The 21,918-nt window shown below is 40.9% G+C and overlaps 1 protein-coding gene across 7 annotated transcripts in view; it reads right to left on the bottom strand.

The window, feature by feature from the left end:
• ehbp1 (EH domain binding protein 1) overlaps nt 1–21,918 on the bottom strand; it is a 126,015-nt gene that overhangs the window by 11,465 nt on the left and 92,632 nt on the right. For 5 of the 7 annotated variants that reach the window (XM_067513102.1, XM_067513120.1, XM_067513153.1 and 2 more), the window contains one exon: nt 21,650–21,773. The exons of 1 other annotated variant lie outside the window; for it this stretch is intronic. In XM_067513102.1, coding sequence (XP_067369203.1) covers nt 21,650–21,773 — 124 coding nt within the window. The remainder of the gene's footprint in view (nt 1–21,649; nt 21,774–21,918) is intronic. One more of the 7 variants, XM_067513112.1, reaches the window with a different exon arrangement.

The following is a 21,918-nucleotide window of genomic DNA, read 5'->3' as shown; positions in this document are numbered from 1 at the left end:
AGTAAAAGTGTCTAACACCTTGAAATGTAAACTTTTTATGGACATTTTTGATCACAACCTGTGCAAACATGATGGCTGCAGCTGCTAAAGAAGAGGGAATTCAAGAGAAATATGAGTTTTCCTGTCACACAAACACACACACATCCACACTGATGGCAGAGGAAAGGAGTATTGGGCTGCTGCATCACTGATGACAAAAGCAGCTGAGATATATGTGTGTGGACACCGGTGAGTGTGTGGACATTTGTGATACTCTGAGCCAGCAGATGTATGTAATTTCATTTAGGAGGGTGGAGTGAGGAGAAGGGGGGAGAGTGAGAGGAAAAAAAGAATGAGCAAATGAAAGAAAGCTTCAGGATTTAGCCGAATCGGGGGCTCGTGGATTACTGTAGTCAACTTTGAAACGGACGACACTCGGAGGGGGGATAAAGCCGGCGCTGACAGGTCATTGTGCTGCCTCGAAGTCAAATAAAACAAGCAAATAATAATGGCAAATATTAAGCTCCTGTGACATTGTGGCAAGGCGAGCTGGAAGACGATGGGGGATTATAAGGCTATATCCCCCACTGCTAGCCAGCCAGCAGCTACCAGCCAACCACCAGCCGCATTTCATGAAAGGAGACAGGGGAGGCAAAGGAAGGACAGAAAGGAAAGGAGACAGAGACAGGAGGGAAAATGGTGACTGTGGAAATGAAATGGGATGACTGAAAGAGGGAGGGAGAGCAGGAGGGAATAAGGGCAAGAAGGTGAAAGATTTCAAAGCACAGTGAGAGAGGAGGGGATAGAGGGATGGAAGGACGACAAGGAGCGCAGGACGCTGCTCAGCATCCTCCTCACTTTGCTCAACCTCTCCAGGGTTGAACTTTGACCTCTAGATGCCACTGCCTCTTAAAGAGACAGAGGTGTGTCCGACATTTGTTAGTGGAGCTACATCTGCTGGATCTGCAGTCACCTCTTTACAAGACATTAAAATGAAAAATTTGGTAAATTCCACAGTTAACAGGTGAGAACCTGCTGACATGCTGAATATGAGATAAAATATTAGTGTTCTTTCTGGGGAATACCATTCAGAAATTTAGTATTTTTACTATAAAATATAAAAAATATTGATTTGCTGTAGATTTTTTATTTTTTTATTTACTGGACTGCAATTAAATTATTTTCACCTCTGATCCTGTCATTTGATTGTTTATTTGACTTTTTTATTCAAAACATTGAAAATTAATTGATTGCTACAGTTGTTTAGTGTGTAATTGACTATTAAACTAGCACTGAATTTTACATTATTTAATCAGGAGACACTGCTGATCATTTGTACTCTAATTCAGGGTTTGGGTTTCCAATCATACAAACTATTTCCTTACATCCACACTCACTGCACTATAGGAACTTGTTCACCAAATGGTGTATGTTAACACTGAAAACAACAGAGGAAAAAAAACAACTGCTGAACGTTCTGTTGTATGAACACAAATGGTGTAAATATCCTTGGCAAGCAGCACTGACACTGTTTCTGTGAATCTAGCCTTGGCTTGGAGATGCTGTGGATCCATGCTGGCTCTCAGGGGGCCATCTTGGATCAAAGCATCTGGCAGTTTGGCAGGTTGCATTCTAGGTCTTGCTGCTTGCCTTACACATTATTTCTGTGTGCTCAACACAGAACAGGGCAGAGCAGACACAGGCCAGAATCTGCTGAGACCAAAACAATAAATTTGGCATCAGTACAATGTTTGATCAGGACATCAAAGGATTAGTGAAATATGCCTGATGAAGAAACACAGAGTTTCCATATACCTACAGGAAACTCATCATCATTAATTTCATGTGTTACTTCAGCTACCATGTGTCTGTGATGGTGAGAAACACACAAGATACAATCAACTCATCGACATAGCTAAGATAGAGCTGATACACACATCTCGACAACCCCTCTATCTGATTGGCTGTGTCCCTCTACTCTTGTTTCAGTGTCAGTCTCACAAGCACAAATTGGACAAAAAGGCACAGAAAAGAGAAAGCTGGTTATCATGGGTCAATGTGTATGTGTATGCATCCACGTGAGGGACAGAGAGAGAGTGAGTTAAAAAAAGAAACAGGAAGGAAAGATTTGGGGGGGGAGAAAGAGAGAGCAAACACAATTAAGATATCTATCGATGCCACTGTTATATTCAGTGTAGATAGGGGGATGAAACCAACCCTGAGGTGGTCAAACAGCTGCTGCTGGTTGGGGAGATCTGCACTGATTTTTAATTACACCACATTCCACTAAATGCATGCAGGAGAGTTTAGGTGAGTACATACTGAATAATGTAACTGTATTTTCACCTGTTTTCATTTGCCTGATTGGTTTGACTCTAACATTACAAGATTCAAGAGTTTATTTCTTAGATAATGTGTTCAAAGTGAACACATTTTATTGTCACTTGGCAGGGGTGGTGAACTCTTGGCCTCAAGAGTCCCAGCCCTGCTTGTTGTCCAACTATCCCTCCACAACCACTATGTATTTCCAGCTTCTGATTGATTTAAAACACCTGATCTAGGTGATCTCCAGTGGGTAGTAACTGGATAGTTGGAAAACAAGCAGGGGTGTGGCTCTCAAGGCCCATAGTTAGCCTGCAGTCATCTAAAGCATCAAACCAAAATAAAACTGTGGAAGTTAAAAACAATAATAACTGTATTAATTCTTTGTATGTAAAAAATGTCAGGTAACTTCCATAGGATGTTTACCATCCACCCATCCATCCATCAATTATCTATCAATCACTTATTCTGTTTAGTCACCAGTTCACCTAACATGCATGTCTTTGAACTGTGGGAAGAAACCAGACTAGCCAGAGGAAACCTACCCAGACATGAGGAGACATGCAAATTCCACACACAAAGGCCCCAATCAGCAGAGGGATTGAAACCATGAACATTCTAACTGTGAGGTGGCAGCGCAAACCACTCCACCACCATGCTGCCTAGGAGGATGTTTCAGATTGCTTCAATTCATAAAATTAAACCTTAAAAAGGAAAAAAAAAAGAATTCTTATGTAAAGAATTACTTGATAATTGATAATTAAAATGTTCTGTTGGTGAACTAATTAGTTGCTTCAGAGCAGATTTACCAGCACTATCAGCTATAGGATGGTCATTCAGCTTCCAATGAACTGCAGTTGTTTTGTTTTTTTTTAAATAATGATTTCAAAGGTATATTGTAACACGGTCATCAACTAGGAGTGAGCCCTACATTTGTCTGTCCTGAAAAAACTACTTGTCTTTATACCTCGAAGGTTTGAGCTTGGATGAGGGGAATGAAATAGAAAAGAGAAAAACATTGAAGAGCCGTGATCACAACACCTTCATCTCATTTCTTATCCCACCGTTTTGCTGTTTAATCCAATAGCTGCTAATCCAATTTGTCTATCAGACATGTAAAAAAGGCAAGGAGGAGGAGAAAGAAGAGAAGGAGGAGGAAGGAGAGGGAGGAGATAGAGCTGAACTTCTCTGTCCAAGTCACTTTCTGAATTGCGGTTTATTTAGGGACAAGTCGCACTTGTTTCTCTCCCATCGTTCTCTCAATCCTACCGTCAAGTCCCAGCTGATATCAGCAGGGATCAGGGAAGATGAAAGCCAAAGACGCATGAAAGGAAATGAGAAAAGAAGGAATAAAAAGAACAGGATGAACATTGTTTCCTGTGATTAGGTAAGAGCTCGTTAAAAGGCTGTCACTGCAGCCATGTGAATATGCATGACAGGAGCCAGGCTAATCAGAGAGGTCTGTGGCGAGGACCGGAGGGGGGAATTGTGCGCAAGTAGCCTACTGAAGACTTGATTTAATTAATGTGAGCAGAGGAGTGTCTTGAAGTAGTGTGGCTTGTAAGCAATAAAGGTTAAGGTGCTCACAAATTCAGCTTTGGTAATAGAGCATAATCTAAAGCCAGCATTAGCCGGCATTAGACAGTCGAACCAAACAACCCCCCCCCACCATCTTATTCGTCTGTCTTTCCAAAAAGCAGAATTGTATTTTTTAACATTTAGTTGAAGCTTTTATTCAGAGCAGTGCAGACTGAATGCAACAGTTGCCACTACTCCCAACTCAGCAACATTACAACACTTGTGATACGTGTAAGAATCAAACCCCCTCACCCTTCTTTACACTACGCATGTGATTTCTCCTGCTCTCTTCTATTCTACTCTGCTCTCTACTGGAGTGGTTCTGAGGGCTATTTTTCCAGGGAGGCTTGTATGAGGCCTTTTTAACCACCCTCAATGGCACAATGGTCCCAGCATATAGAGCAGATTCCTGCTTTATTGAACCTGTGTATAATGTCTAGTGAATGGAACACATTAACCGATTCACACACACCTCTTTCTCTCCCTCCTTCCCCGATAGAAAAGGAAGAAAAGTAAAATAAGAATAAGAATAATAATAAAAAAAAAAAATAAAAAAAAAAGGAAAAAAAAAACCTTCTCACACTGGGGTACAATGACTGCCTTTTCCACCGGTGTCATTTGTCAACCACTGCTTGCTTTACAATCTACAAAAGAGGTTGAGGTGGGGGAGAGAGAAGGAAGCTGGAGTGGGGTGTGACTGGGTTTTGGGGCAAGAATTAGGTCTTTTCCATAATCATAAGTGGAGCTGCATAATTATATGTTTCTAATTACAAAGTGCACAGTGGCGCACTGTGCATTTTTCTGTTAGTGTGGCGATACTGGAAACTAAACAGTCCAACACTCAGAGCGGCTAAATTCATTATGTATGATCTTGTAAAATAATTTGGGTTTTTGTAACAAATAATTAGAGGGAAAAAGAAACGTAAAATATAAATGATACAAAATTAATTTGACAATAATACCTGCTGAAGTGTTTCTGGTTAGTGAGGGTAACTGCCTCTTACCTAAAATTACTAATTCAAGTCCTAAATTTTTCAATGCAACATCTACTGCACAAAATATTACACCGCAAATAAATAGATTCATAGGTAATATATTTCGACAGCAACCAAGTGTCAGATAATATTATATACACAATTAGATTTTATTTTTATCTGCAGTTTTATCTTCACCATTGTTCACTAATACTATGATAAAATCAGAGAGGATACAGTAAGGCAAATACTTTCATGCATACTTACATTCCACATCAGAGCCATATGACTTGTAAGTTTATATTTTTAACTCATTATGTAACCAATATTGGATATTAGGTACATAAGGTACATTTTTATATTATTTAATGCCTTTTGGGGTTATAAATAAATAAATAAAGTTACTTGTGTTTTATTAAAACCGTTGTGGACTTTTTGTAAATTAATAGGATGCAGCATGATTTTTAAGAGGTTATGCTTATAGCAGAGAGCTGTAAGTTCTTAGGTTAGGGCCAAACATTTATTTAAAAAAGATACTATGGTCATTGTTGGTGCTATTACAATTTTAGGCTGCCATCATGCAGCCCTGAAGTGAGCACTGTTTCTGGAGATATATAAACCGGTCACCAGAGCCCTCTTTTAATAAGCAGAACAGTGTACAGCTGTAAACCTAACATCACCTTCTTCAATTTATGTTTTCAGAGGCCATTTTAAAACACATAATATGTTTGTCCTACTAATATTTTCCTCTTCTAATTTAAGTACACACCCCTTTGCTCTCCTATGTATACAGAAACACATACGCACAGAGAACACCCCTGGGCAAACATGTTTGACCTCAGAGCCAACAGTAGATGGACCTCCAAACATCTCTCATTCCTTCACTTCACAAGGAGCAGTGGGGGCTCAGGCAAACAGAGGTGATATAATAGACTCTAGAGATAAATGAATATATATTGGGAGGCTTTGTACACACACATAGATGGAGACACACATTTCTGCTGCTTGTACAGAGGAGAAGATTGTATTTGCATAGGTAAGGCACTTATGCAGCTTTTCTCTCTCTCCTTTTTTCTTTTTCAACTGTCACTGCCCTCTAGATTAAATAATTTGAATTAAGTATGTGCTCAAGAGTAAAAATTCGTTTAAAGTCAATAGTTCACAAGTAAATAAGGACACCAGAATGATATATCAGATTAAAACAAAACAAGTACCATTACTGGAGCATTTTCCAGTTTGTATAGCAGAAGCAGCCAAGTTGTGACAATCACACAAAATACTCTCCTTCTCGGCTCAACCCCCCACATGTCCCTTTCTTCCTCTCTCCCTCATCCCACTCTATCAAATTGTGTTTTTGCTACAAATCAATAAACATTATCAGAGAGTGGCAGACTATGGGGCTGCTGGATGCAGCCTCTGTCTGTTAAAGCCCAGACCACCCTATCTCTATCACACCCTGGGTGAGGAGGCCAAGAGGAAAAAGACACACAAGAGAAAGGTAGACAAGAGTTCACAAACGCACAGACAAAAATTTACGTACGTAAGAACTTGTAGAAAAAGAATATATACAGACAATGCCAGATATACACAAAGACATGCTCTGTGATTAAAGAGACAGTCTTTGATGTATGGACAGTCCTACAGGGAGCCATTTCTCACATCTACCCATACAGAAACAGACAGTCCAAAACAATTAAAGTGAGCACACTACAAGAGAAAAGACCAGCAGCAAAGCATTAAGGTGTTAAACAATAATCATAATAGTGCAGTGTCAATAAAATAAATAATAATAAAAAAAAAATCAAACTCTGTTGCCAACAGCAACTTTCAACACTCCCTAACCCATTAGGCCGCTGTATCATGACTCTATGCTTGTCAGCTCACTTTAGCGTCAGAAATCCTTGCTCTCTCCAGTGCTCTACAAGAACCATTTAACTGAGCTCTAAATAAGATGATTTTCAACCTGTTCCCACTTAGCTTGGGGCTGCAAAAGGAAAATCCGGGGGCCTGCCATACACAATTTCTCAATTACCTTTTTCATTATTGTCACCCATGTTCATTACTACTATTATCATCCTCCCATTTCTGTTGCATCCCCCACTTTAGGCTAGCTTAGCCCGTTGTGGCTGTCGCGTTGGATGAAGAGAAGGAGAAAAGTGGCAGAAGGAGAGCTTTTTGCAAGGCCAAGGCACTTCAGGTAATTAATATAGCAAGAGGGGGCATATGAGAGGAGAGCGAGAATATGTGATTGTATGTATGCCTGTGTGTTTTGCTGAAATGCCTGATTGGGGAGCTCACCTGCCGATACCCCCTAAAAGGTATTTCATTAGCAAGCCTTTTACCATACAAGCAGAGGAACAAAGCCTTGGTTACGCCTGTCTCCACTCCACCTCAATGGGGCCCTCCAGGACGCCTGTAGATGTGTGTGGGAAGAGTAAAGAAGAGTCGAGGAGCAGAGAGGAGAGGCACGAAGAGGCTATCCCCGTTCATAATCTCATGACAAAAGGCAAAAAGGCATCATCCTATTAACAGCGTGATCTTCACCGGCTCATGCTAGCTCCTTTCCACAGGGGGCTTTTTTTTATTATTAAGGTGAGTGGGTGATAGGGAGCAAGAAAGGTACCCAAAGCCTCCATATTAGCCCTGGGACAAGAGTTGGTATGAAGGGGGAGAGGAGAGACCCATGCTAGGCTACTGCTTGCAGTCTTTTTTCCTTCTTCGAAATGAGAGCCTCTGCTTAGACCTTTGGGGGCTGGCTTCTATTAGGCGTTTATGATACAACACAAAGTGCTAACATTTTTTCAATCAAACATATGCATGGGTGGTGATCCTCTCTGGGAAAACATCTTTAGTTCCACTTGTTAAAATGCATTTGAAGCTGATTCACCTTACTTCTAGGCTCCCACCATAACAGCAAATGACATGGATTGGACATTATAGGCAACAGAGCTTTAAATACAGTGCAACATTGTAACCCATAAATAAATGTCATGAATTTTTTTTTTTTTTTTTGGTTTATCAAAAAAATCATATCCTTTTCAAGTTTTGCCTTATCGTGTTTCACTAAAACACATTTCTCTTCTGCTCACCTCAATTCGGAAAACCTTTTGAGGTACTATTGGGATGTTAAATTAACCGATTACACCTGTCAGTATTGGCATTTCTTCAATTTAGTTTAAAGAAACACTAAAAGTTCTAAGTACTAAAAATAGGTCAAAAGAAATTTTTCACAAGTTGGTTATTTATATGTGAGAGCAAGAGAGGTAATGAAATTGAGTGAGGGAAAGAAAGATCAGTCTGTTTTCCAGTGTGAGTGTTTTTCTTGAGCTCAGTGGGGGTGCCTCCCTCTAGCCTCAGGTTACACAGAGGAATTGTGGGAAAAAGACTGCCTAAGCTGTGTTTGTGAACGGTAGCAATGGCAAGGTTGATGTTAAAACGTGCTGAAGAGGTGACACTACTTTATAAAATAATCATGAAAGCAAAAGGAATCCAACTTCTCAGAGTGAAATCAAACACATTTGCGATTTTGCAGCAAGGCATAGACCAGCGCAAGCATATAAACCATTTCTAAAGCTTTAAACTGTATTGGGGCACAGTGGCCTCACATTTCATAAGATGGAAGAAACCTGCAGCCACCAGGACTCCACCTTAGAATTTGCTGCCCAGTCAAACTTAATACCTGGGCAGGGAAGGCCCTGGTCATAGAGTTGAACAGGAACCCAATGCTCACTCTTACAGAGCTTCAGAAGCTCTTTGCAGAGATTTGAGAACCTGACAAAGTCAACCATTTCAATAGCAAACTATCTTCTCTGCTTGGGTGTGCAGACGCCATCTTGTGATCTATGCAGTCTGTGCCTTCTACAGTGCTTAGAATGAATAACTTGCATATCATTTGTCTGGCTACAAATTAGCTTAAAGTGTTACACTTTTATGGAAATTTGAAAAGTGGTATTTTGAAAAGCAAACATTTTTCATGTGGGAGGCACTGGGTTCAAAACCAGGATACCTCATCAAATTTAGCAGGCTGGTGGCTCAATGGCCAGAGCATCGGACTAAAAAACAGAAGTCTCCAGGATCAAATCCCAGCCCATGCACCAGGTGTGCAGTGAGCAAAACACTCCGTGCTAGCTCCCTGGGGACCGCCAGCTGGCTACCCAGTGCTCCCCCCAGAGGTTAATGCAAGCTTCCATAAAATAGATACAACAACAGTTTTCCAGTGTTTGGGTGAAAGAACTGCCAATTCGTGCACAGTGGCACTCACAAAGGTATAAAGTGGCATCAAAGCTCATAAAGAATTAACCCAAAAAATCTGTTGCCAGAGGGACTTCTACACACTACTGCATTGGTTGTATGGACAGTGTTCCAAATGAAAGATTTTAATTTTTGATTTTTATTGCACATGGGGTTCAGCAGATAGAGTGGGCTTTCCATTAACCGCAGGGTCAGCAGTTTCCACCGTGGCTCATCTATATGTCAAAGTGACCTTGGAAAAGACACTGAACTCTAAGTTGTTTCTGCTGCATGTTTTCCTCACTTAAGTGTGATTTATACTGGTGCATCAAATCTACACAATAGGTCTTGAGTGGATACTGTAGACATGGACCCTATGGAGACCCCTATACATTGGTCCACTCTTTCTGTCTACCTCAATCGGTTCAATGGTACTGACCATCTCTTCTGATGACTACTCTCATTTGGGCTGTTCAGTAATTGTAACTGCTCTCTGGCATGTATTAGCTCTGATACTAAGACAGTTCCAGTTACCCCCATTTGAAGAAAAATAAATAAATAAATAAATAATAAAAACACCACTGTGGTGAAGACAACTCAAAGCAGTGCCCCTGACAGCCCTATGTTGGGCGGCGGTGTACTGACAAAAACACAAATCCAAGTACAAGGGTTAAAAACAGTAAAATGGTTTGCACTTATATACTACTTTTCTACCTTATTGATTCCTAAAGACTTTTACAGTTGCTTCTCATTTACACAATTAGACACTCACACTGGCAGCTGTCATGCAAGTTGCATCATGCATTTTAAGATCTAAGATTTATTCCTCCTGCTGTGACTATTAATTATGTCAACGCTCACTCATAAAACCCATTTACCTGTCTAGAAGTGTGATTTTTGCTAATTCAGTGTGATAGAACTTTGAGGGACCTTTAAATGTCAAGCGCACAGACTACAGATATTCAAGAGATGCACTCCTTCGCCTTACATGCACACTCACCTACTCTCATCATCATTGTCCTCTATTCTCCTCTGTAGCCCACTTAAAAAAAAGCCTGTGATGACCTGGGTTTGTAGCTTATTAACCTCTCCATCAGTTCTTATCAACCAATGAATAGGCCAGTCATCTGCACCTCCTCCTGAATGTTAGGGCAAAAATTTTCTCCTCACATCAGGGATACACACACACACAGACACACACAGAGAAGCGGATCAGTGGAAACATTTTTGTCAACCCTGGTCCTAGTTGGCTTCCAAGACTGGCGCGGACCAGATATTACTGAAGGAGGAAACTGCAGAGTAGGTATACGTACATGATGTGTGTCTTTATGTGTATGTCTGCCTACATGCGTGAGTGAGTGTGTGTGTGAGTGTGCATGCGTTTGAGGTCCAGAATAAATTAATGGCTGATTTCTCCCCTTGCTTTGATGGCATTAAGAGCCCTCTTTTTCTCAATGTGCCACGTTAAATGCTTTTGCCTCTCTCTCTTTTCCTCCGTCTCTCCCTTCTTTTTTTGACAAGCAGGGCCACCCAGCAGAAAGCAACTGATGCAAAACGCCAAAGTAATCCCTCTGCATCCACTACTACCGCCACCACTACCCCTCCTGCTATCTTTAGTCTTTGACACAGCAGCCATTATCTGTGGGATTTAGTTAAACCAAACCTTCATGTATTTGTTAGGCCCTGGGTTCGTTTTCTTCTCTGACTGCCCTGCCTGAGTGTAGCCAGGCTGAAGGGAAACAGGGTGGGTGGTGGTTACATCATCAGTCTACCTAGCATGAAGAGGGGTCTAAAAGGCAATTTGACAAATTCCACTTTAAAAGTGAAATATGCTACAGTCCAAGATGAAATTTGAAACCTTGCTTGTTCTCCTGCAAAAAAAAAAAAAAAAATAGCCTACACATGTTAAAAATTATAAATCAAAAGTGTTTTAAACTAAATTATAATATTAAACTTTTTTGTAACAAAAGATCATATCATGTAAAATTTCTGCCTTTGTAAACCCAAACTACATTGAACACACTTTTTACACAGAAAAACATCATGGCTTGTTGCTTGACGTTTATAAAATATGTCAACTGAAATGTAGAAATCTATTCCAAAGGTCAGGTCAATGTAGTGTAGAGGTTTTTGATAAACTATAATATTTGTGGTACAGGGGGGCGGCTATAGCTCAGTTGGTAAAGGCAGTTTCTTACGGACCACAGGGTGAGGGGTTCGATCCCCGGCCCTGGCTATATGTCGAAGTGTCCCTGGGCAAGACCCTGAACCCCTAACAGCCCATTCCCCCTCCCCAGCAATGCAGTGCCGGTCCAAGCCCGGTAGAAATTGGGGAGGGTTGCGTCAGGAAGGGCATCCGGCGTAAAAACTGTGCCAAATCAACATGCGGACAATGATCCGCTGTGGCGACCCCGAACTCACGGGATAAGCCGAAAGGAGATCATCATAATATTTGTGGTACAGATACTGCAAGTGCTTTACTAACATAAAATTACTTCAGTCACAGTTTTGCATCACATAATATTAAGCAGTATCTTGCAGTTTCAAGTAGTGGCATTTATGTAGATATAAGACTAAAAAGTATAGGATACTAATGAAAATGTCCTATATTGAAGTGATAATTATAATGTGGCATCTACCAAATAGTCTCATTCTCACAAACACAGCCTAAAAAAGAAAATGATAAACATTTTAATCTTTCCACACCGACTTTCTTACTACAGTCAATTCATATCAATAGAAATCATACTTAAAGTCTGACACCTTCCCCGGTGCCACATGCAGCTACGGCGCTAAATGCATTGTTGCGGCATCACTATTGAAACTAGCAGATAAGCCAAGGCTCGGTGGGGCTCAGCTAGGGTTAAGCCTGGCGGTTTAGCTCTCTGAGTATGTGTTTACACACACACTAAGGTGTGAACCATTTGGGGAGCTTAGAGGGGTGGAGAAACACAAGCACTACTGCAAACCTTAGTACCTGTTGATGGCGTTAATTGGGACAGCTTAACACAAACATTGGCATAAATCTGTAGGGATTTTGATCTGGGCCAGGAGTCAAATTTAACACACTTCAAGAAAATACACATTTGAATAGTAGCAGTATGAAATTGCAATACTTTTTGGTAAAGACCAAAACTGAGGTAATAAAAATCGGGTCATTTAACATGTTAACATTTTTACATTATTTTACGTAGGCAAAGTTCTTTTACAGCTTCAAGTCTTTGTTTCCAGTATTTTAAAGAATTTTAAAGAATGCTCATAATAATAAAGCTACTTACAAGTTATTACATGTATTTATAAAAGAGCTAAAAGACTGTCACAGAGAGTTAGAGAGAGCAGTGATAACCCCCAGTGGAGTCAACCTGCTGACAGACATCTGCAATCTATTTAGCATAAGTGGCTCCGCCTGCTCCATTAGCAAAGGAGGAGGGTGTGTGTAAGAGAGAAATGGGAAGCTTGACCCCCCTGGGGTAGATGTTAGTACAAATTTGAGGGGTGTCATATTACATGCCTTGTGACAAGAGGCCGAGGGGAGGTGAATGATAAATTTGCTTAATGAATTAATCTGTGGACCATTAATGGCTCTGCTAACAACATTAGTCATCCTTCTTACATCTGCACTGGGGTTCACTAGTTCTTTGACAATTGTCTCTCACAATAATTTCATCCCTTTCTTCATCATTACTGACTGCTACTTCTTCCCCACAACAATTTGCTTAAGGGCACCATCTCAGACAGCTATAACCTTCATTATATCGACAAAAAGAATTATGTCTTCAGTTTAATGTACTACCTAATTTCCCTAATGCTGTTCTAAATGTGTTAAATACGCCCCTCTACACACACCTGTCAATCTAGAATAGCATTACATTAGTGACACAAACACCTGGCTGTTACTGTCAGTGGCATGGGTTTGAGCTGTGATTCAATACACAAATGCAAAATTGATGTGTTTAAATAGATATTTAAATGGAAATGTATTGGGAAAGACAGCTGTTGGTATTTGTAGCCTAGAGTGCTCATTACAATGGGAAATGGGGAGGAGTGCGTATGAGGGGGGGTGATGACAACAGTAGCATGGCGAGCAGCTGTGTTAGCAAGTGAATGGTGTAATTATTGGCCAAACCTCTGTCATTAACCTGCATTGTCAAGTGCCCACACATCCGTTACCATAAGAAAGCCTTGATTAATTGACTGCAAGGTTGAAATTCAATTATGTTGTTGGACCGCCGTTAGTAAACTAAATAATAAACCACATTAAAAACAAATAACAAAAGTCATAGCCCTAGTGAATCTGTGCCACATTTGATTATTTAAGCTGTCAAGTAGATGTGACTTAAAATGTTAGTTTCACTTTGGATCTACAATCAATCTAACAAAAATAAAACAGTGGCTTAGGTTTATTGGGTGTAACACTGTGCTGCTAGTAGGTGTGCTTTAGGAAGTTTGCATCACAGAGTGTATGAACATATTCAGAGTGTTTGTTAATGTAGAAATAGTTTATTTAGTGTTTGGCAGCTTGCAGCAGCAGTTTTTTGGAGAGCCAGCCTGCTGCACTGGGTCTCAGGCAGAGAGGCAGCTGATGAAAGCACTAACTGGATGCTCCAATAAAGAGCAGATTATCATAAGTGGCCAATGTCCATCAACCAGTTTTCTCCACCGCCATCCTCATCACCACTTACTGAATTCACTGCTTAAAGTACTCATCCGCCCTGTTGCTGGTTTGCTAAGGAAATAAAAAAAGGAAATAAAATGTGGGACAAACACTACAACTATAACTGGATTTAACTACTGATGATAACTTAAAAAGAAAAACAAATAAATGTCATTAAGAAAAAAGGAGAAGGGCTGAGCAGGCCAGAAAGAAATACAACAAAAACTAAGCAAATAGCCCCAAACGTTTCCACAAATTTTACTCATATATCTCCATAATGTGGCAACCAGGTACAACCCCTGCCCCCCTACCCCAACAAACTCCCCCCTTGCCTCCCTCCCTGCCATTGACTCCATCCACCCAGTTCGTTTTATCTGAAGATTCTCAGACAATGCCTAGAGGATCCCGTTCCCTAATCTTCCTAAAAATCCCCCTTTCATCCCCACTGTTAAAGAATGTATGAAAGGCTGACACCAAGCTGGAGAAAAGAAGGGGGAAAAAAAGAAGTGGCGCACATCTGGGAATGAGGGTGGTGTCACTGCTGGACTTGGAGGAGGGGGGGCATAGGTGCTCTGAGGAAGACAGAAGAGCAGGGGAGGCTGGAGCTCAGCATTCGTTGCTTGTGCAGAGACCTTGAAAGTTGACTAATTGTTTTGCTGCTCAAACATTCAAATGGCCAAGAAGATTAAGGGAATGGGAGTGTGTGTATGTGTGTGTGCCTGTGCGAGGGGGTGTTAATCTGTGTTCTGTCACAGTTGAACCTTGGAGTCACACACATGCACATTTTCACACAAAACAAAAAAGCTCAAATCCTTTGTTTTGTCCCCTCAAAGGAAAGAAAAAGGCAATGGGTTTTGAAAGAGTGATCCCCAGATTTCTTTTATTTCCCATAGGGAAGAGTGATAAATGTGCTAGCAAAGTAAATTCAAGATGGCCACAAACACATTCCATTGGTGGTCTAATACAAAACCATTGTATATATTTTCGTAACCCTAACTACAACAACAAGAAAAAATATAATGACCAAAGGCTCCAGAAATGAAAGTATTTTCTCTTGGCCATGTCCACCTCAGTTGCCATGAGCTTAGCTCACAAATACGGTATGTACAGTCAGTATGGGTAAGCAATAGTTACAATCTCTCTGCTAAACATTTCACACAGCGACCAAGCCTTAAGCATAACCTGTTTTTATTTCCAATTGCATCGTTATTAGAAGATTCAAGAGGAGAGCTGTGTGTGAAATGCAGTCCTATAATGCAGTCTTTCACAAGTCTAAGTACAACATCGTTGCCAGTCCCAGAAGCTATAACAGAGAAAAGGGACTTGAGCAGCGAAGCACCTGAAAAACAAAGTGTCTGTAGATTAAAGCCAACACAAAAACCTCTTTCCTTCCATCTTCTATTCTGTGAACTGGGGAGGGTATTATGGTCTAAACACTTTTTTCTTCTCTTAGTGCTGAAAGATTAGACTGGTTATCCCATTAAAGTTGGTAAAATGCCATTCTTGTGTCTTTAAGCTCTCGTATAGGAGGTCAAGATGAGTCTGCCTGTGCTTACAAGGCGGGCATGGATGTAATCTGCCCAAAGTTACAATAATTAATGTTAAGCTTCTTCAGCAATACATTTGTGAAAGAACCAGCCCTGATAATATACTTAAAGCTGCATGCACTGTTTGTGCGACGGGACGACACAAGGCAGGGCAAGTGCATGTGCGTAAGTCCCAATGGCACTCATGTAACCCAGCTTAAATCTTTAGTCAAGCTGACACAGCCACAATGCTGGATTAGGACAACAAGCATGGAAAAAAGACCGGGAGGCCGGCTCACAATGCACACACTGAGTGACGGTGATGCCTACTATCACCACATAGTGTAAATCAAGGAGGAAATCAAAAGATATTACCAGCCTTAAATATGGCTTTAAAGAAGGAAATTGTTGCAACATAATATATGAGAGCAATACCAATACAACATGTGTCTACATGCATATCATAATACTATTCTAATCTAACTGACCTGAAGCTGAGTATCGATTCAGGAATGGACCAAAAATACCTTCCTAAAGTTATTGTCATCAGGACACATAACAGAATAGTGATCTTAAAGCTCTTAATCCCTCATAAAGTCAAACAAAACTACAAACTGTACCATTAAATGGATTTAAAAAAAATTGTCTGCAGGCCTTAGTTTGAACCACTGGGATTTAAAGCCACAGGTTGACATTTAAGCTGTTCATGTTCTGCAATCCTCCACACAATCACAAACCAAAGAAAAGCTGCCAGCAGCTCCTCATGATGTGAAAGCAATGACAGTCCGTTCTGTCCCTTTCTCAGATACTGAGGGGGATAGGCTGCATGCGTAAAGTATATTAAGCTCTTGCTGGATCCCTCCTTGTGCCATTCTCCTCTCGTTGACTTGCAGACACAAAGACAGATTAAAAAGAGCGTGTGCCATAAAAACCCTGTGTCAATCTTATCGGCTTCGAGTGCAATTTTTAAACATATGTTAATCTGGGAAAGCTAAAACTCATTCTCTCCTCTCTCTGCTTGTTTATCTCTTATCAAATGCACAGTAGGTGAGGGGCAGCTTTGCGGCGTGGCTAAGTGCTATTATTTGGATAATTGCGTCCATTGTTGCAGGTTATATAGCTATTTGAAATGGGAGGTATGTGTAAATAGGTGCCAGGGCCAGGTAGGCGGTGGTTGAGATAGATTCAAACAGGGGCCAGGGGATTTTGTGCAAAGGCTACATGATGCATTTGAATGCTGCTTCATAATTCCAGCAGAATTTTCAATAAGGAGTGTTTGATATGTTTTTCTGTGCAACAATACCTTTAGAAAAATAACAATGCCAAGGTCAGAAGCATTACACAAATCTGCAGAAACAGAGTAAGACAACATTATACTAATTCTAGAAAATAGGAGCACAGAGATAAATCATAATAATAACAGCAGGGTTAAGTTTTTCCATCTGTGCAGGCTTTTTTGCTTTTCTTAGAACATAAGGATAAAAGGGTGCAAGACACTTAAAAGTTGTGCAAAAAGTTTGAGACAGCCAGCCATGGAATGATATCCTAGTCAAAATGATTACGGTATATATAATTAATACACAGCTTCTGTTAAAATGCACTTGTGAATTCAATAAAGTCCTATACTGTCTGTTGCAGGAGGTGAATGCTCTTAATGTTGCATGTGTGAAGGACAGTGCTCCCAGTGGTTCAAGAATAACAAGTTCATTAGTCAAGGGGGGGTGCCACAGGAATTCAAATTCCCCCCCGGCCCGCGCCTGGCCTCTGATTGGCTGGATATGTCAGCATGGTGAGACTCATTAGAACCCAGCAGTAATTAAGAGTTGTTAGAAAGTGAATTCTCTAACCACAGATTAGAAAATTAAACTATTTACTGATTACATATTAATAGAAGACAACAATGGCGCTTGCCATAAGCTTGGAAGGCAACCAAGGAATAAATCTGTGTACTTAATTACCATAAACAATGGGGGCATAGAAATGGAGTTTTATGCACACTCCCTCCTGTAATGTGTCTGATATCAGAAGACACTTGACAATTCTTGTTCAATTATCTCTATTATTTAATGTGCTGTGAACTGCCTCTGAGTAAATAAATTAACCACCCCAATTACTTTGGATTCATCTGGGGAGGGCCATGGCGTAATAGAAAATGCCGCAGAAAGCTGCATTGTGCCCAAACCAGGGGAGGCGGGGGGCAGGGGTGGTAGGAGATGAGTGGAAAAGAAGGAAAACAAGGGGGGAGCAACAGTGAGGAAAGGAAAGAGAAACAGAGATTCTTATGAATAAAACAGAAGAAGCAAATAATAAAAGTGGTGCAGAGAAGGTTGAGAAATGGAGTGAGAAAAGACAGCATAAATATAAAAGCATAAAGCACAAAAAGTTTGGGGTAAACTACTTAAATTATTCCAGAAAAGTGGTTTATTTTAGACTTGATTCCTTATGGCAAACTTAAAATGTATAGACCGTTTGTTGTGTCTATATTCTGTTCAGAGATAGAAGTTTTACATAGAAAGGAAAAAGAGAAGAAAAACAAATACTGGAGTGAAAAAGCATAACCATGGGATATATATATATAAATAAAGGCACACTGACTAGGACTAGCAGAGCAGCTGATCTTTCCAGGCTTTATGCTGCTGGAGCAGAGATGACCAATCAGTCATGGGTCAGTCTATTCACATCTGCCCATCAGTCCTGCAGCACTGTGCACTACCACAGCACCACTGCACACTGAGCTCACCCAAACTTACCTCAAGAGGTCTGAATCACATGATAACTTCACTGCTGCAACTACCCTGCACATCCTCTCTTTATACAGCCTGCTCAGTGTCTATTAACAGAAATGGGCTAAAACTGTTAAAATATGGTCTTTGAAGAACGTTTCTTGAAAGTTTCAGAGAGCATCCAGTTCTGAGGCACTGCACTTTAATGAAGTTTGTTCTAAGATCTGGTAAGTCTTTCAGTAAATGATTAACTAGGACCTCATCTTCTCACTTTGTTCTCTTTGATGTCCAGATCTCACTGCACTTCTATTTCTTAATTTCTCAAACTTCCAAATGAGTTCTTTTTGTCCAATATATTTTTTTTAGATCAAACCCATCACACTCATCCTCCAGCTCAATTAAAATACTGCACAGTGGTGTCAAATTTCCTCACGAGTGTTAAGCTGTTGCTTACCAACACATGCTTTACTTTGTGTGAAATTAAAGTTGACGGTAGGTTTCGTATGAGGCTGTACAAGGGGTTTTCTTTCTGAAGGTGATGACAGCCTGGCTTAGAGAAACATCAGAAAGAGTTTGAACCGAGGCTGTTCTCTCCAGTGTTAATGGGTGCAGAAGTGTACTGATTAAAGTACATGCGATGCAGGGTGAAAAACAATCAGTCCCTGAACTTGCTTAGACATTTCTGTGTAGCCCGATAATGCAATGGTGAGGATATAAAAGAGTAATTTCAAATTGGTGTAGATAAACTGTATAAGTTTTAAAAATAGTCTTGCATTGCATGTGTAAAACTAGAATTGAGCAGCAGGAAAAGTAGGAAATTTGTCTACAGTGTTGACAGTATGAGCAGAAGTTCTTAAGCACTTCCCCATTGTGTTATTGAGACAATTAGTATTTTAACAATGTTCCTTTTGTTATTTTGGGCCTGGATACACGACTAGTGGAGGCAGCTGATACATTTTGGTGGTGGGTTTTACAAGCTCAGCAGTTCACAACATTATAGGATGGTAGGTGAGAAAATGTGTCTTAAAATTATATAACAATATTCATCTCATTCAAAGTAACAAATTAACACAGAATATTAACTGGTCCTAAAAAAACAAAAAATAAAAAAAACAATTGGCTCTCTTAAACAGCAATTTTACTTCAGGTATATGGTTGAGTTTAACATTGCCTTTTTCTTCTGTATGTTAAAATATTTTGGTGCTTCTGGCTTTTTTGGTTCAGATGTCATCTCGGGTGGAGTCCTTTAGCTAGAAGCAGAGAGATATTTTAATTTATGAAAGCCAGAGACAAGGTCAATAGCTCTCATATGCATATGGTCCCTAAACTATAACAATAGAAAGCAAAGCTGAAAAATGGTAAAGCTGCCCTTTAAAGTTCAATTCAATTTATGACCAGTTCATCATGAATGAAGATCTAACTTTTAGGTAAGTAAGGGTACATCTGGACACTGGCTGTGTACCTGTGGAAAAAATATCACCATTAGGTGGTTGCTGGTGCTAGTTCCTTACAATGTCCCTTAGTAAAATACAGGCAACAGACAGTTGTGATGGATCAATACTGGATGTTTTCCCTACAGCCAATCAGCCACAACTTCAATCAGGGTCTAGAAGGAAATATCTATCATCTATGACAGCCTATAGAAAGGTGACCTCAGTTGCTGAGGTGATAAAGGTTACTTTAGTGACCACCTGTCACCGGCACATCTTGCTCTGATGCCTGCAGACTATGGCCTAAAGGCACAATCCATAACCTATTGGATGAGTCTCTGGGATACTTGCTGCAAAATGAGATACGGAAACAAACACTTCCTGGAAGTGAGCAAGAAACACAACATCATGAGAGAACTTTCCACTCCTATGCTCCACTGCAATGCCAGTGTAGAACTGGTACCAATATGAGGCTGCCCAAATATCAATCAATGCTTAATAGATTATTAGGCTGGAACCTAATAGGTTAATTCTTCACACTGTTGTTTCAGTCACTGACTACATCTGCCACTTAAAAATGTCACACTATTATAGCATACAACACCTACTATATCAACCATATAGATACACACACACACACACACACACACACACACACACACACACACACACACACACACACACAGTACTACATCACCCAGTAGTCAATGTGTTGACTTGTGGAAACCATATTTTCATTCCCCACTGATGTTATAAGTGGGTGAAAAGGAACCAAGGTGAATTCCTCTTCATGATATCCTTTTATTATTCCGTGCTCGTCTTTCCCGTTGTCACCCTCTACATTTTCTGAGGAATTATATATAAAACTATATAAAGAGAAATCTTTATGGCTGAAGGTGTTTGGAAGTAAATAACCTGGCGTCTTGCTGGCTAGTACCTGCTTTATCAGTGGGAGAAGAAGAAGGAAAAACAGCCCTTTAGATTGACACAATGGCATGTGCTCCGACAGGGGAAGAGGGCACAGAGGCAGGAGGGAGGCGAAAAGGAGGAAAGCGAACACAACAAACAGAGGAGAGATAGTCTAGATATCATGACCCAAATGGGATGGAGAAGGTGAGCGTAAATCCCGCCGCCCCAGTTTCCTTTTCTACAAACCACCTCTTCTATCCTCCCTGTGTTGCTTTTTTAGGATTTTGGAGGCCAAATCTACCAAGTTAGGCAGTGATATATCAGAAAGAGCATGACAGCTGTTACTAAATTACTACAGAAAATACTACAACACTACACCGCAATTTCATGACATTTGCTAACATAAAAATTTTACACTACCTGGAACCACGCTTTTTTTCCAACAGCATTCTTGGGTGAGGAATGGGATGGTTTATTATCACAAATGGGATGCTATTTTCCAATTTCAGTTAGAACCTTAACAGAGCCAATGCCCCTCTTTTGGCTCAGCACACTGTCTCATGTCTTAACAAGGCTTTACCCCCAGCCAAATCTTAAATAAAAACCTTCCGAATCCAGCTCTGTACGCCAAACCAGATTGCACTTTGTATGTGCGGTAGTGTAAGCATTTGTGTGAGTCTGTCGTGGATTTGTGAGCTGTGTCAGTGCTCATGTTGTGTTGCCTTGTGTTTTTTTTTTTAAACATTTCTTTGCCTCTCCCGCTCTCCTCCCTTTAACTCACCCCCGTCTTTCCTTATACAGCATATCAATGAAGGCCAGATATGTACTAGGGAAAGGAGGGTGTATGTGTGCCGTGCATGGCTGAGCGCACTGTTCAATAGTGTGGAGGCTGGCTGGCTGGCTGGCTGGGGCCGTGGCTGGCAAACGGCTGCAGCGGAGACTTCGGCTGGGGCTCCGCTATCGCACCCAGTTATCATTTCCCCCATGAAGGGCTCCCTTATCACCCCAGCCCAGAGAGGTCTCCCTTCTTCTCCCATCCCCGAGACACACTCCCCCTCTCTCCCCCTTCACACCCACCCCTTCCCACCCTTCTCCTCCTCCTTCTTCACCCCCCCATCCCCTCCTTTCATATCCACCCAGCGCGCCGTCGCGCAACATTCAACCAAGAGGGAAGGGAGGAGGGGGGGCTTCAAAGATTCTCCCTCACACTAACGCACACATAAATACACACACACAAACTCCCTGAGTGTACATGCATGTGTATGTATGTGCGTATGCTCAATTTGCCAAAACAGTTTTTCCAGTGTAATTGGGCTTGGGGTACCTGTGTCCATGAGATAGCGCAGCCTCTTCTCCACACGAGCTGCTCGGGCGTCTATGTGCCTCTGCTCGCTCTCCAGCGCAGACAGCTCCCCAACCACATACTGACTGGTGTCTTTGAACGCCTTCTGACAAACAGAGAGAGAGAGACAGAGAAAAAGAGAGAGAGAGAGAGAGAGAGAGAGAGAGAGAGAGAGAGAGCAGTTATGAGAGAAAAAGAAAGAGTAGTGCAATATAGCATTAAACAGAGGCTATAGAGGATTGAGGGATGAG

The sequence above is a fragment of the Channa argus genome, chromosome 1 (assembly GCF_033026475.1).
Source record: "Channa argus isolate prfri chromosome 1, Channa argus male v1.0, whole genome shotgun sequence".
Classification (NCBI taxonomy): domain Eukaryota; kingdom Metazoa; phylum Chordata; class Actinopteri; order Anabantiformes; family Channidae; genus Channa; species Channa argus.
The sequence above is the reverse complement of the archived record's forward strand: the minus strand, read 5'-3'. Positions and strand labels throughout refer to the sequence as shown.